The following is a 13,655-nucleotide window of genomic DNA, read 5'->3' on the forward strand; positions in this document are numbered from 1 at the left end:
GTACAACCCAGATTTATACTACACCTGATCAATGATGAGTTCTATCTTTTTTCCATGCCATTGCATCCTCGATATCATACGCACCCATCTATGAATTCAATTTATTTGTGATCTGATGGTGGACGCACAAACAGGGAGACTCCAATAGGCAATCATACCAACTCCAGCTTGTTCCTTCAAAAACATAGTGCATAAATTCTGTGAGTGATAGTGAATAGACCAAGCATTTCCATTGAAAGACAACATGATAGATGACATTGCATCGTTGTATTTTTTGAGAAGTTTGCAACAAGATGGTTCCTAAATATTAAGACACCTGGAGGACCTTAACTGATGATATTCTAGTACGTCAGGGGTCTTGTGCTGATCCAAGAAGTCTTTTCTTCAGGCATTAGGAGAAGCTCGATTTGTAGGCAAATAAGAAAATAGTTGTAGCGTAGAACACAAATAAGTAGAGCGGATGGTCTGTATATCTGAGCAATAATGGTCTGTATATCTGAGCAAACAAAAAATTAGTGGTAGTGTACAACACAAAGAAGTAGGTGATTAATCCGTTCCAACAATAGTCTAAAAAAGATTCCAATAATGTCTCGACATAATAACTAATATATATATCTGAGCAAACCAAATTTAAAGCCAACCAAAGGTTTGGCTTTGATGCCAAAGAATTTTCCATCTCTGACCCAATTATAAATCACATACCTCCAAGATACAACTAAGTTGTATCCAAAAGCAAAACATAGTTAATTTAAACATGACTGTCTGCAATTGCTACCTGCTCAAATTGGGTGAAATACTAGATCCAACGCAGATCTAGAGAGGGAGGTAGAGAGTGGATCTCACAGCCAGAGAGAGCGTGGAGGCCAACGACGTTGGGGAACTCCGCCGTGGAACCAGCCTCCTGCATCACAACCACTCCGCCATGGAGCCCGCGCGTGCCGATGCGCCGCAATGGCTGAAGGCGCCCACCGTCGGGGCCCGCTGTGCCGACGCGACACCCGGTGGCGCTCGCCGTCACCCCGACCATGCTGCGCAGGGGGTGGAGCGGGGGATGTGGAGACGGAGGAGTGCGCCGCCATGCGGAGGGCCGACGACGGCCGGTCGCACCAGCACTATGCCATTGCCCTGCTCGGTCGGGCCCGGCCGCCAGGTTAGGAGAGAGAGGGTGAGAGAGAGAGGAAGGGGAGGAGGGGGCGCCGTCTGTGCGCCGGGCGACCGCCGCTGCGATGGGGCAGGAGGAGGGAATCGCTCGACGCGATAGGGCAGGGAGAAGGGAGAGGGGGAGTCGCGGGCGTGGGATCGCGGTCTCGCGTCGCTGGGGCAGGGGCGTGAGCTATCGCTGGGGCAAGGCACATCCAAACAAGCAGGACCATCGGATGTGGTTAAGTAAGAGTTAATCCGGTGCCTATGTTTTTAATATGATCTTTATCTATGTTCGTTTTGTGGGGTAGAAGTAGTTTAGGTTGTAACTGTAGATGTGGAATTTGTTTGGTAGGTGTAGGATAATCGGAAGTGGTGTATTACAGGCCAGAGGCAGAGATAGAGAGAGATCCTCTCCGCTGCTTCGCTCGCAACGGCGTGACGGGAGAGGTGCTTTCTGGAGCTCGTTTGCCGGCCGCCTCCGTCTTCACCTGCGGCGCCGGTGACCCTCGTCCTCCCGAACCTTTCTTCGTGGTTCAACTGGGAAATACCAGCTCCGAGCTCAGCCGGCTTGACGCGCGCAAGACAACTGCGGGTTCTTGCAGTCCCCGCGCATCCGCGGTGAGGGCAGCTCCGGCGAGCAGCATCCTCGGCGCTTGCGAGGCGAGGTCAGATACAGGGATGGCGACCCAGCGACGAGCACCGTAGGCGGCCATGATATGCGGACGGGGTCTTGGGTAGAAGGCCTGGTGGGCAGGAGGCCGCCGGCGTGGAACCAGGATGAGCAAGCCGCCGCAGGAAAGAAGGCCAATCCACGCCGACCTCATCCCCTCCCGCATCTGCGTACCTCGGCGGAGACGGAGCCCCAAGGTGCTGCAGCCGCCACGGCGCTAGATCCCCACATCGCCACACCCGGCACCCTCACTTCGAGGTATGGCTTATCCTTCCTCCCAAGTCGGAATGAACTATCATTACGTAGTTAATTTGTTCATTGCTAGATTTTGTGTTGGTTAATGATACCAGTCTGGACTCTGGAAGTTTTATTTAATTCATTTGTGATAGTCAGTAGCTGCTATTTCTAGTAATGTTTTATTTTAGGGGAATATTTCCTGTTGCTGTTGGTCATTGCACAAATTCCCTTTTGTTATTATAGATAATGCATCAACAATCCTGTTAGATACGAGATGGCCGTAGTGAAATCATATATAGCTTTACAAGTTTGACCATCCTGCACCTTCTAATTCTTTATACTTGTCAGTGGATGGAAGATAATGGGGAGGGGGATTCAATTCAACTATGGTTTGTCATGAAAACGTTTTTGCGGCATGGAACTGCACAGAATTGGCACTAATGGTTCCTGCCACAGCTCATGCGGGCTACTGATGGACTACTCCATCCCCGATTACATACTGAAGCCGGACTCTGAACAAGTCACTGTTGATAGTGCGCCATGTTGCCCTGTTGTAGTCTTCATCAACTCTAGAAGTGGTGGCCAACTGGGAAGCAGTCTGATCAAAACATACCGAGAACTTCTCAATGAAGTGCAGGTAAATAGGCTAGCAGTTTGGCAATGCTGTAACAATGAAAATATGCATTCCCTTGCATAGTTGCACTATACTATAGTAGTACTTTAAATCATCTTCTCATTGTTGTATCCACTCAATTTTTTTTGCAAAGGTTTTTGATCTCTCAGAAGAGGCTCTTGATAAGGTTCTACTCAGATTATACTGCAACTTTGAAAAGCTCAAGTCTAACGGTGACCTTGTTGCTACTCAAATACAGAAGAGCTCAAGGCTAATTGTGAGAAACCTACTTTTGAATTTATGCATCCAAAAAGAATTTCTGGTTGGATATGTCCTTTTATTAGCCAGTGATCTTTGAAATATCTTGCTGGTGGTGATGGCACGGCAAGTTGGCTGCTTGGAGTAGTTAGTGACCTGAAGCTATGACATCCCCCTCCTGTTGCTACTGTACCACCTTTTTCATTTGGATGGGTAAGTTAACGCCTCTTTCTTATTTTGAGCATACTGATTTCTTAATTATGATTATTAATCCTATTATGATTTTTGCAGGTCCTACATCAAGTCTAAAGCAGTGCTGAAAATAATGGAGTACCTCAACTTGCCCTTCCCACAAGTCACCATCTTCCTCAGGTTTGTCCCTCTAATCTCTCTCCTCTCCCTGTTCAGCTTAATTTGTGTATGTGGTATGCATCTTATGTATACTATGATATGGTACTTAGGCTTTGGAATATGTGTCATTAAGGTTTAAGAGAATTAAGGAACAAATATGATTTTTTTTTTTCTGAAACAAAACCCAGTGATTGATGTTGTGATTATGAGAAGAAACTCAGAATGGTGCCATTTTGGTTCAGGATTGGTGCCGACTGCGCCACTTCTTGCTTTCTTGCAATGGGGAGGGAGGACCCACTTCATCCTGGCTGTTGTCCGGCAAATTCTCGAGTTGTGATGCTTGGATTGGGTTAAAAGCTATCAGAGGGATTCCTCTTGTGCACATATATAAAAGATTCAGGTTTTGCTAGGGTTTCTGTAACGTTGTTGTGTTTCGCCTCCTGGAGAGTTCAATCCTGTCTGAAAAGTTTCAGTTAACGTTTGGCAACTGCAGGTTCAGAGCAGTCCATCTGTGTTCATAACATTTATAGCTTGGAGCATATCTGAGGTGTGACAGAAAGACCTTCATTTCATTTTCTTTCTGTATTGTGTCTTATTCTCGCCAACAATTGCAAATAGTGTTTAAAGTTTAAACTAATTGCAGTTCATATAAAGGTAGAACCAGTTCATATTTAGGGCAAAAATTGCAGTTGTATTATTAGTTCATATAAAGGTCATTAGAACTGCAATCACTACAGACTATGTTGACAGGATTAGGGCAATTTGTTGACCGTCACTTACCCATGACTTGTCCTCCCTTTTGTACAGTCAGACCGAGAAGCAGATAGCAAGGACAGGAGAAGCAGATTGTCGTTGATGTCGGGTGGCCACTTTGACGGCACCAGACTTGGCCTCGGCGGTTTGGAGTAGTAGATCGCTGCTGACGTCAAATGGACACTTCAACAGGAGTAAGGTACTTAGTTTTTTTTTTTCTGAAACAAAACCCATCTTGTTTCCAAAGTAAATCATGATTAACACAGTTTTCTGTTCTTGAGCCAAATGCATGGTTCTACTTCGTACCGTAACAACTGTACTCATTACGACTATCTACTACCAGGCATTGTCTATGATACGCTTAAGATAGTCTTGTGGCTCTACATGAGTTGAAATTATCCTAGAATTTCCGTCATAAGCCAACAACTGGATTACAAAGTCCATTCGTAGCCGACCATCCTGTGCAAAGTCAGATATAGTATTTGTCAGTGTTTCGGACCGGGGGGGGGGGGGGGGGGGGGGGGGGTCCTTAACCAACGAGTGAATTTGTGCTGCGTGCCTCTAATCCCCGATGGTGATGCAAAGAGACACAAGGTTTATACTGGTTCAGGCAATCAACGCCCTACGTCCAGTTTGAGAGATCGATCTTGTATTCCTTGCACCGGAGTGCTCGTAGTAGGGGGTTATAAGCTAGGTGAGAGAGGGAGCTAGCCCCAGGTCTCGGCCGGGGGTGGTGCGGGCTGCTTGAGGCGTTGTTCTCAAGTAGCGTAGAAGTGTGTGGTTCTATTGGTGAGTTCCTCTTTCTGCTCGTCGTTCTCCTCTCCCCTAGAAATGGCCCCGGCCCCTCCCTTTTATACTCTAAGGGAGAACCAGGACGTACATATGTTGCTACATAGCGTCCGATAAGTGGGGATGGCGTGTCCGAGCCCTGTAGCCGGCCACTGTTGTGGTATGGTCGATGGAGTGGCCCCGTCCTTGTCGTGCAGAAGTGACGCGCCGGTCATACTTGATCTTGTACGTCGTGGGGCTCCAGTACAGCTTGAGGCAGGGCATGGCGGGCGACGTGCCGGTCATCGTGCGATGACGTCGTATGGGGCCGAGGCTCTGCAGATGCCGAGGCCGAGCCATCGTGGGGGCTCGGCGGACATGGATCCCCAGGCTGCCGAGCCCCTGAAGCAAACTGCCGAGGCTTTGGAGGGAATTATTGGTCCTGGGTACCGATTCCGAGGCCACAGTATCCCGGTCGTGGCTCCCCACGCCGCGTTGTTCTCGGAGCAGGAGTTGGCAGCACAGTGAGGCATGGGCGTCAACCATGTGCATAGCGGTGGGCACAGTGGCGGGTAACCCCTGTCCAGTCCCGCCCCCCGTCCCGTCGGCCATTCCGCTGTACTGTGCCGAGCATGCGGCCGATGTCGGTGGCAGCAGTTGGCTGAGTTAATGCGACGTGACGTTTGGTCAGAGGGACAGGTGAAGGAAGAGGCAGCGGAGTGTTGCCGAGCCCGCCTCGCGTGAGGCGGAGGGTCGGCGACCCGGCCGAGGCCTGCGACGAGAGGGGGTCGGCCGAGGCCTTCGGTGGGGGATCGCCCGAGGCCAGCGGTGAGGGGGCCTCGAGCGATACGGAGAATTGGCCGAGGCCTTTGGTGAGAGGTCGCCCGAGGCCAGCGATTGTTAGCTGGTTTCGATTTTTACGAAGTCTAAGCAGTCGTTTTTTGGTTCTTGCTTAGGGTACCCCTTCTCGCGGTATCCGACAGTATTATAGATTGATGACCAACATATTAGGTTTCAGACTAAACTGTGGTAGACAGAAACATGCAAGACTGAGAGGAATATCTTCAAATAAAAAAATGCAAAATTGATTTTGTCGGATAGTGAACAGTGTTAGACAAAGGCCAACTAAAGTTACTCCGAAACACAAGACTAAACTGATCCTATATAGTTACAAGAATCAGTAATTACAACTATCAGCATGACAGGTCCAGGTTCTCAACCTGTTGTTGGATTTTATTCAGATAAACAAGCAGTATGCACCTAACCCTGTTTTTTGAATTAATCGTGGAGTTAAACCAGCTTGATAAATCAGCTGCAAGATGAACTGCAAGAGTTGAATCTTGAAACTGAAAAATTCAATCACAGGGCAAAGATCATGTCAAAAGCTTCAGAAAAAATCCAATATAATTAAGTTGAGGCGATTGCTGGGATATGTGTTCTTGACTTCTTGTGTGATATTATATGGAACGGAAAGTCTGCTTCTCTTGCCGGACTTGTCTTTGTTCTTAACTGATGATAGTTTGTTTACTTCCTACCTACAGGCAGATTTATTAGGCATCCCTGTTATTAGACCAGCTGACATAGAGACCATCAGACCACACCCATATGAGCTTCATGCCAATTCAAGACCAACGCATGGCTTCTATTCTATCTTATCAAATCCATTTTTTGCAGTACATAATAAATATAAAATACTTATTTGCATCGGAGTTCCTATGCGTCGGAGGAGGCAGCGATGATGGAAAATCAGATGCATGCAGTCCAATTCACTATATGACAACTCAAGATGAATGATATGCATAACCTGGTTGATGGATTGTGTCCTATAATCAATTGTTGTACATATTACCACAAACACACGTGCTACATGTAATGGTTCATGGATCTGGGCCACTATTACTCTCGCCTGCAAACAGTCATTACCACAAACACACGTGATACATCAGTCATTTGTCGGTACATTTATTAGTAATTACAGGCATACAATCAGTCAGAAGATGGTCTATGATGACACCTATTTTGAATGGTAGGAACATAATTTTGAAATTCTTAGTAATAAATGCATAATAGTGAATAGGGTGTGCTAACCTCATTACGTGCCTCAATACCTTCAGGATTATCATCATGGAAAAAAACTGCAGACTGAACCAAATAAAATTTGAAATTGTTACATCGCTCTAGAACAGGATATTAGTTTAAGTGGCATAAGCTTAGATAATGGTATTGAAAAATCTAACAAGATGTTCAAGTACATTGATGAGCAGAGATGACATTGCCACTGGCGTCCCTGGGAACTGAAATCTCCTTGGAGCCAGCATTGCCTTTGGCCCGTGCCATGTCGGCCCTGCACATATGCATTGTCTACATGACCATGCAGATCAAGATACAGTGATGCACAAGCATGCCAATATACTAATCATAATAGAAATGATATCTCTTCTTCTAATCAATGGGTTATCATCATGTGGAGTTTCTGAATTTGGCCACACACGGGATCGCTGCTGTCATTTCCCTCAATCACAAAGACCATTTCGTTTTTTTTTTCAGTCACTCCTGCATTCGTTCTGTTATTCAACGCCTTGAGTTCAGTCGTATGAGTGTTTCCATTCTATGAAAAAAGAGGAGGATGTTGAGTGTGTCACCTTTTGGTATGCACACTGGATGACATAATCACAGATTATCCTAATCCTTGGCCTTGTTTAGATTGAAAAAAATTTCAACCCGATGAATAGTAGCACTTTTGTCTTATTTGGTAAATATTGTCCAATCGTGGACCAACTAAGCTCAAAAGATTCATCTCGTGATTTCCAACTAAACTGTGTAATTAGTTATTTTTTTTACCTACATTTAATGCTCCATGCAAACGGCTAAAAATTGATGTGATGGAGAGAGAGTGAAAAAACTTGGAATTTTGAGGGTATCTAAACAAGGCCCTTCTTTCATTTGGTTCTCCATCCAACAACGCCAAAACTTCAATTGTCATCCAATTCCCCCACGGTTTGACCATACACCCAATTTAGAAAATACATCTAAGACTGAGAAAAATTACTGATGAAATGCTAAAAGCACAGAACTTGACAGAGGCGGACGGCAGGAAGGCAGGACAACTCACTGAATTCATCTTCCAGGAGGTAATTGAAGGTGTTGAAGGTGTGACCGTCGGTGGCCACCGCCGAGGGAGTGCTGCCGCCACTAGGGAAGCGCAGCTGCCTGCACCGCTCTACCCTAAGAGCCGTCGCCGCCCAAACATCTGCCTCTGAGACATCAGCGCCGCATCCGCGCGCTGCAACCACAAGCCATTCTTTGTCATCACACCCTCGCCCGCCGCGCCGCACGCATCCAAACGACCTCGACCTTGACCACCGTCGGGAGCCCAAGACGCCCAAGTTTTTGGTTTTTGCATGGGCATGCAATGATGGCCGGGTGGACGACCGCGGAGGACGCACACACCATGGCTCTAGTAAGGAATGGGGAAGCGGCAGCATGATTTTAGGCGATCCTGGGACGCGAAGATTGCACAATGTTTGGAGCGGCCTTGATCGCGCTGGCTTAACTTTTTTTGCATGGAGGGGGCAGACAGGGTTTGCAAGGGAGGTGCGCGCGGGATTGCCGGATGGTGACAGGGCGAGCAGGGTGAAGCCAATTCTTTTCGCACGGGAAGGTAGAGCGTGGAGGCCGCGAGTTTCCTTTTGCATGGGCGGGCAGAGCGTCGAGGTGAAAAAAAAATTCGCACGGGTGAAGCGAAGGTGAGGCGAAGGTCGATTGTAGCACGATGCCGGTGTCTCCTCTTTAGGCTTTTTAGTTGTGAGATAAGAGATGGAGAATGGCTCATGTTTACCTCTGCACGGCAACCCTGCCATTCAACACCATCTTTTCTGAGAAGTTTTCTCTAGCTACCGTCTGACGAGTTTGATCGGTTGCTCATAATTTTAGCTGTATTGATTCTAATATAGGGCACGTTTAGATAAGCTAGAGCTAGTTATTAGCTGGGCTAAAAATTAAGTTAAATTAGTTGAGATTGGCTAGCTAGTTGTCTAACTACTAATTGATGATTTGATTAAAAATTGTCCACCTATTAGTCCTTCCGTTTAGATATACTACGGCTAATTTTACGGCTAATTTTAGCTAGCTAGCAAATAGCTCTTGTATCAAACCATCCTATAGGCTAGTCATAACCGATATAACCATATACAATGTGATGCCATTTGGTTTAAGTTGCATAAGCTACATTTGGTTAGCAACATATGTAATATGATTACATTTGTATTAGGTGAAGGGTGCAGCTATCATCCTCCACGTCTCTTTCTCCCTTACCGTTTCATCTCAGTTCTCCTCTTACAAGGATATGCAACCTTTGGATATTGCCATAAAAGTTAAAAATATAGAGCTCATTCCTAATTTTGTTAACATTTCGTTTGGACGTCGATATTCAGTCTCAGAATTTGAAATTGGTATTGGCTAGCTGCCTAGCTCCAAGCGTAGCTGTTTGGATGGTTAACGATTCGGAATTGGAATTGGATCGCATGACCCACCAGTATCACTATACTTACAAACTCTCATGTTCAATATTTAGCCACCACCCTCCGATCCGTATTGCTCAGCATTCAACAGCCGTCCTGACGCTCCTTCGCCCTGATGCACCTCCGCCCCCGACGCCGACCCTCTGCCACCACTCGTTCTCTTATATTTTGCTATAGCCACTTTTAAACTTGGGTTTTTCTTAGACTAATTTGCCATCGAATAGTTTCACCATGCATTGGTTCGTGCAACCAAAACTACTTGTAAGCTTATTTATATTAGCAACATTTGAGATTGCATCTTCTATATTCTTTGGTTGTGTTCTCGATTTGCATGTAGAGAGAAGCCTTCGTGGCGAGATCTATCGTGTCATACGTGGTTGTTAATCAACGAAACTATGGTGTAGATTAGTCCCATATGCTATAGAGGCCATGGAATGAGTCTTGTGCATCCATGGTGCCTTTATAGCATAGGATGGGACCTGAAGGCACCACCGCACCATGCGCAAGACCCATCTATCGACAGTTCACCGATACATATTCATTGTCGCAAAATTTAAGATTCAAACTCAATCTACTAATTTTTTTTCTTCGTGAGCGGAGTTTAACCCGTATTTCATTAAGAAGACAGGAGTTTAAACGTTACAGATCGGCACAATCTCACTAGTGAGACACAGGCAAGATTGGCCGTGCGACGAACAAACTAGCAATATTACAAAAAAAGGATTATATGGCCATACTGTTATGCAACCAAAGATAAGGATTTCTAGTGGCCTACACGGCACTCTCGGCCGGCACGCGCATGCTCCGCCTACTAGGGAAAAGCACGCGCATTGCCTCCTTCGAGGGCGACAACGGCGGCACAAACGCTTTCTGGAACTCTTCAAACGACGCCTCATCAGTCAGCTCAGTTTCGACCTCAAAACCCAAACACTTCATCATTACCTTCCTCGCCTGCGCTTCAGGTTTTTGGGCTTTGAACTTGCTCTTTGCTACAAGGCGTGCACTCCTTGGGGACAAATCCTTCATTGTCATCGTCACCCTCCCCCGGGATTTTTGTGATCCGAAGCCTGGGCGGCGACGAAAGGATAGGCTGCTGCAACGGCTTCTTGAAAGCGTTGATGAAAGTGTCGATCGGCATGGTTGAGGCTGCGCCTCCGGGTGTGACCGCACACGCGACGTCATCCACGGGCGGCATGAGGACAAGCTCAACGATCTCTGACTCAAAATTCATACGAAAATAACAAATTTCAGATGCATATCTATCGAAAGACAAAATTCCTAGAAATTGTGAAAACCTACTATGAAAGCATACTTAGAAGTATTTGTCGTGATAGGTAGGTACCTAGAAGACATGCAATTTATTTGCATATCCGCTTTTTTGAGTGGACACTTTCTATTTTCTAACAAACCTCATATATAATACTAATATAATGCCGGTCACAACAAGGGTGTTTTCTTTTCTTGCAACCCTAATTCGGTAATTCCTCAAGTTCATTCTTGGCGGTTGGCAATTTGTTGGAACTTCATATACAAAATATTTGGTTGTTCTTGTTTTCCATCAATATTCAAGTAAAAGGTGAGAATTCTGTACTGAATTGGCATTTGATACAACTCGATGCCTAGAATATCCAATATGGCTACGAGCAGGGGTGGATCCAGTGCTGGGGATGCTGAAGCCCGCCCCCACCCCCCCCCCCCCCCCCCCCCCCCCCCCCCCCCCCCCCCCTGTTGGGCTCCATGGAATGAAGAGAGAGGGAAGAAGAGGGGGAGAAAGGAGAAGAGGGGGCTGAAGGAGGAAGAAAGGATATGAGTTTAGGACCATCTCTTTCATACATGTTACTTATTATATAAGTTAGTCTTTCCTTTCAAATATATATAGTGCAATGTGCCAATCCCTTTATAGATTGATAAGGGTTGAAAGTGTATCTCTTTCTTTCTCCAAAGATAAATGACACGATTGCAATCTATTGGTGGCTACCATCATGATAACGAATTAGCTACTCTCTTACAAACAAACTAAATTGGAGGTTCTGACATGGAAGCAATCGAACAGTTTCAACATATATACAACATAAATATATGATCAATTCTCCTAAATTACACCTTAAGTTCAAGCCCAACGTACGGAGAATGTACCTAGTTCAATTAACGTATGAGCAAGGTCATAATCTATATATTACGATTTTTAACCTCTCGAGTTCCAAGATTGTCCAAAAATGTATTGCAAGTGCATCATTGTGCAACCACAGTTTTCAGTCACAATGACCACGGAATATTGCCGCTGCTCATCGCTTCATTCGACTCCGTTGTCATGTACAAACACAGTTGGAGACGAAGCTCCTACTGCCGCAGGGTGTGGCGGCTCCTCCGGGATCATGAAGGGGTCCGGCGCCTCCGCGGTTTGGCGGTCCTTGATGTGGAAGCTGGCACTGTTCTTCTCCATTTCCGCGTAATGCAGCCCCTGCAAGATGGCTGGAACACCAGCAGGGCGTTGCATTTGCACTACGCCCTTGTACCCCATCTCCAGGTCGATCTTGTTCCTGGAAGTAAACGGCCCGCCGTCCACGAACGCCTCCGGCGGTGCTCGTGCCGGCAGCTCCACCCATGCCCGGAAATTGTTCATCGACGGCGGCATCCCGGTGCAGAACACCTCGGACACGTTGGCCAGCACGCCCCTGTTGTACGGGTTCTCCTTCTCGTCGTACCGGTACCTGAAGTTCTCGTACGTCGTCTGCACAAACGAATGAACGTCATGAATTGCATGCGCAGCTCGATCAACGTCTCTGAACAACCAAAGCATGAATATCTCCGCTCCGGCCGGCTCTGACGGATCGGATCGGAGTACGTCACGTACCTGGTTGGTGCTCATGAGGTAGATGTGGAAGACGGTGAGGCCGCCGACGAACCACGCGACGACGAAGGTGTAGACGATGAGCACGAGGGAGAGCGGCTCGCCGGTCATGGACCTCAGCAGCGACCCGCCGTGTCGCGGCCTCTGCGCGGCGATGTTGAGCCAGGACAGCACGAAGACGTAGAGGCACAGGAACGTGGACGTCGAGATGAAGAGGAAGAAGAAGCGGTAGTTGCGCTGCGCGGCGTTCGTCGGTGTCAGCTCAACGCATGCAAAGGATTTTCATTCAGAGCCTGGCGGCCCGGGCGTGGCCGTGACATGCACATACTCACCAGGCCGATGCACTGGCCGACCCAGGGGCAGTGGTGGTCGAACTTGTGGACGCAGTTGTTGCAGATGGAGCAGTGCGACGCCCGCGGCGGCCGGTACAGCAGGCACGTGTCGCAGTACTTCACCCGGACGACGTGGCCCCCCGCGACGGCCACGTCCCTGGTGCGCGGCAGCCGGAGGTGCGGGTTCGCGGCGCTCGTCATCACCCACTCGGTCGACGCCGTGACGACGTCGTCATCGGCGGCGGCGACGGGGTCGCCGTCCCCGTCCCCGCCGCCCTCCGCCTGCTCCGGCGGGCGCGCGTTCCTCGGCACGATCCCCGGGTCCCTGCTCGATGTCAGGAACAGGAACGCCAGATCCTGCGATGCGATGCAATGCAAAGAACGGAGGATTAGCAATCCTGATCGAGAGCCAGTCGGCATGCAGTCGAGTGAGTCAGGCTCACGCTCACCCACCGATAGCCCAAGAAGGATGGTGGAGAGGAGGACCGGCAGGCCGAGCGGTTGCCTCTCCGAGCTGCCGGAGCTGAGCTTGGTGACGCACTGGAAGCACAGGCCGGCCAACGGGCATGCTATCAGGACTGTGGATAGGAAGAGGGAGCCCGCGTCCGGGCCGAAAATCAGCCGCCCCCCAAAGAGGAATTTCTGAAAAACATTCAGGGACTGTTATTCCTTACACTGGCACTATCTGAATCAAGCTGAAGATCGGCGACACCTAAATTCCAAAATTCACAGACAATTTGCAGGAATTAACTGTGATGAAGCAGAGAGGCACCAAGGCTTACATACATTGCTTCCTTTCCAAACCTGGTACAGCCTCCTTCGGTCCGGCGCCCGCTCCCCCATCATCTTCAAGACGTCGACCTCTCACGGTCACGGCCGATCGACCTCGCACAATCAACAAGTAGGCATACGCGGCGGAGCCACGGCGGCGCGCCCCTCCCCAGAATGCTCCGGCAGGCTCCGCGCCGCGTCAGTGCTGGGACATCAGCACGTCGGCCGGCCGGCGCCGCTGCTGTTGGGCTTTCTCTCTCTCTCTGGAATCCCCTTTTGGATTTGGAGGTTGGAAGTTGGGAACCTACTGCAACCAAGGCTCCTCTTCGTCTCCGTCGTCCGAACCTGATTGGTCTCTACTGATTAGGCAAAGCAATAAGGCGTGGCG

General features: G+C 48.2%; 1 protein-coding gene and 1 long non-coding RNA gene across 10 annotated transcripts; one reads left to right on the forward strand and one right to left on the reverse strand.

Moving 5' to 3' along the window:
* Nucleotides 1–1,558: 1,558 nt before the first annotated feature.
* Nucleotides 1,559–9,529, forward strand: LOC136449838 (uncharacterized). 8 transcript variants are annotated; one of them, XR_010758153.1, is made up of 8 exons: nt 1,559–2,071; nt 2,399–2,687; nt 2,818–3,134; nt 3,213–3,293; nt 3,515–3,672; nt 3,766–3,819; nt 4,080–4,224; nt 9,367–9,529. It is a non-coding gene; the product is annotated as an uncharacterized lncRNA (long non-coding RNA). The 8 variants fall into 8 exon arrangements; XR_010758151.1 differs by lacking the exon at nt 9,367–9,529 and adding an exon at nt 6,468–6,781; XR_010758152.1 differs by lacking the exon at nt 9,367–9,529 and adding an exon at nt 6,335–6,464.
* A 1,820-nt stretch (nt 9,530–11,349) lies between these two features.
* LOC136451960 (probable protein S-acyltransferase 4) lies at nt 11,350–13,606 on the reverse strand. Of its 2 annotated transcripts, none has more exons than XM_066452635.1 (5): nt 13,283–13,606; nt 12,950–13,138; nt 12,497–12,853; nt 12,168–12,401; nt 11,350–12,044 (listed from the first exon to the last, which is right to left on the reverse strand). In XM_066452635.1, exons 1-5 carry the CDS (start codon nt 13,340–13,342, stop codon nt 11,607–11,609), a joined length of 1,278 nt encoding a protein of 425 aa, XP_066308732.1. In that variant the 5' UTR covers nt 13,343–13,606; the 3' UTR covers nt 11,350–11,606. The 2 variants fall into 2 exon arrangements, with proteins under 2 accessions (XP_066308732.1, XP_066308734.1); XM_066452637.1 differs by having other exon boundaries at nt 13,279–13,317.
* Nucleotides 13,607–13,655: the final 49 nt, after the last annotated feature.

This window comes from Miscanthus floridulus, chromosome 5, assembly GCF_019320115.1.
Source record: "Miscanthus floridulus cultivar M001 chromosome 5, ASM1932011v1, whole genome shotgun sequence".
Lineage (NCBI taxonomy): Eukaryota > Viridiplantae > Streptophyta > Magnoliopsida > Poales > Poaceae > Miscanthus > Miscanthus floridulus.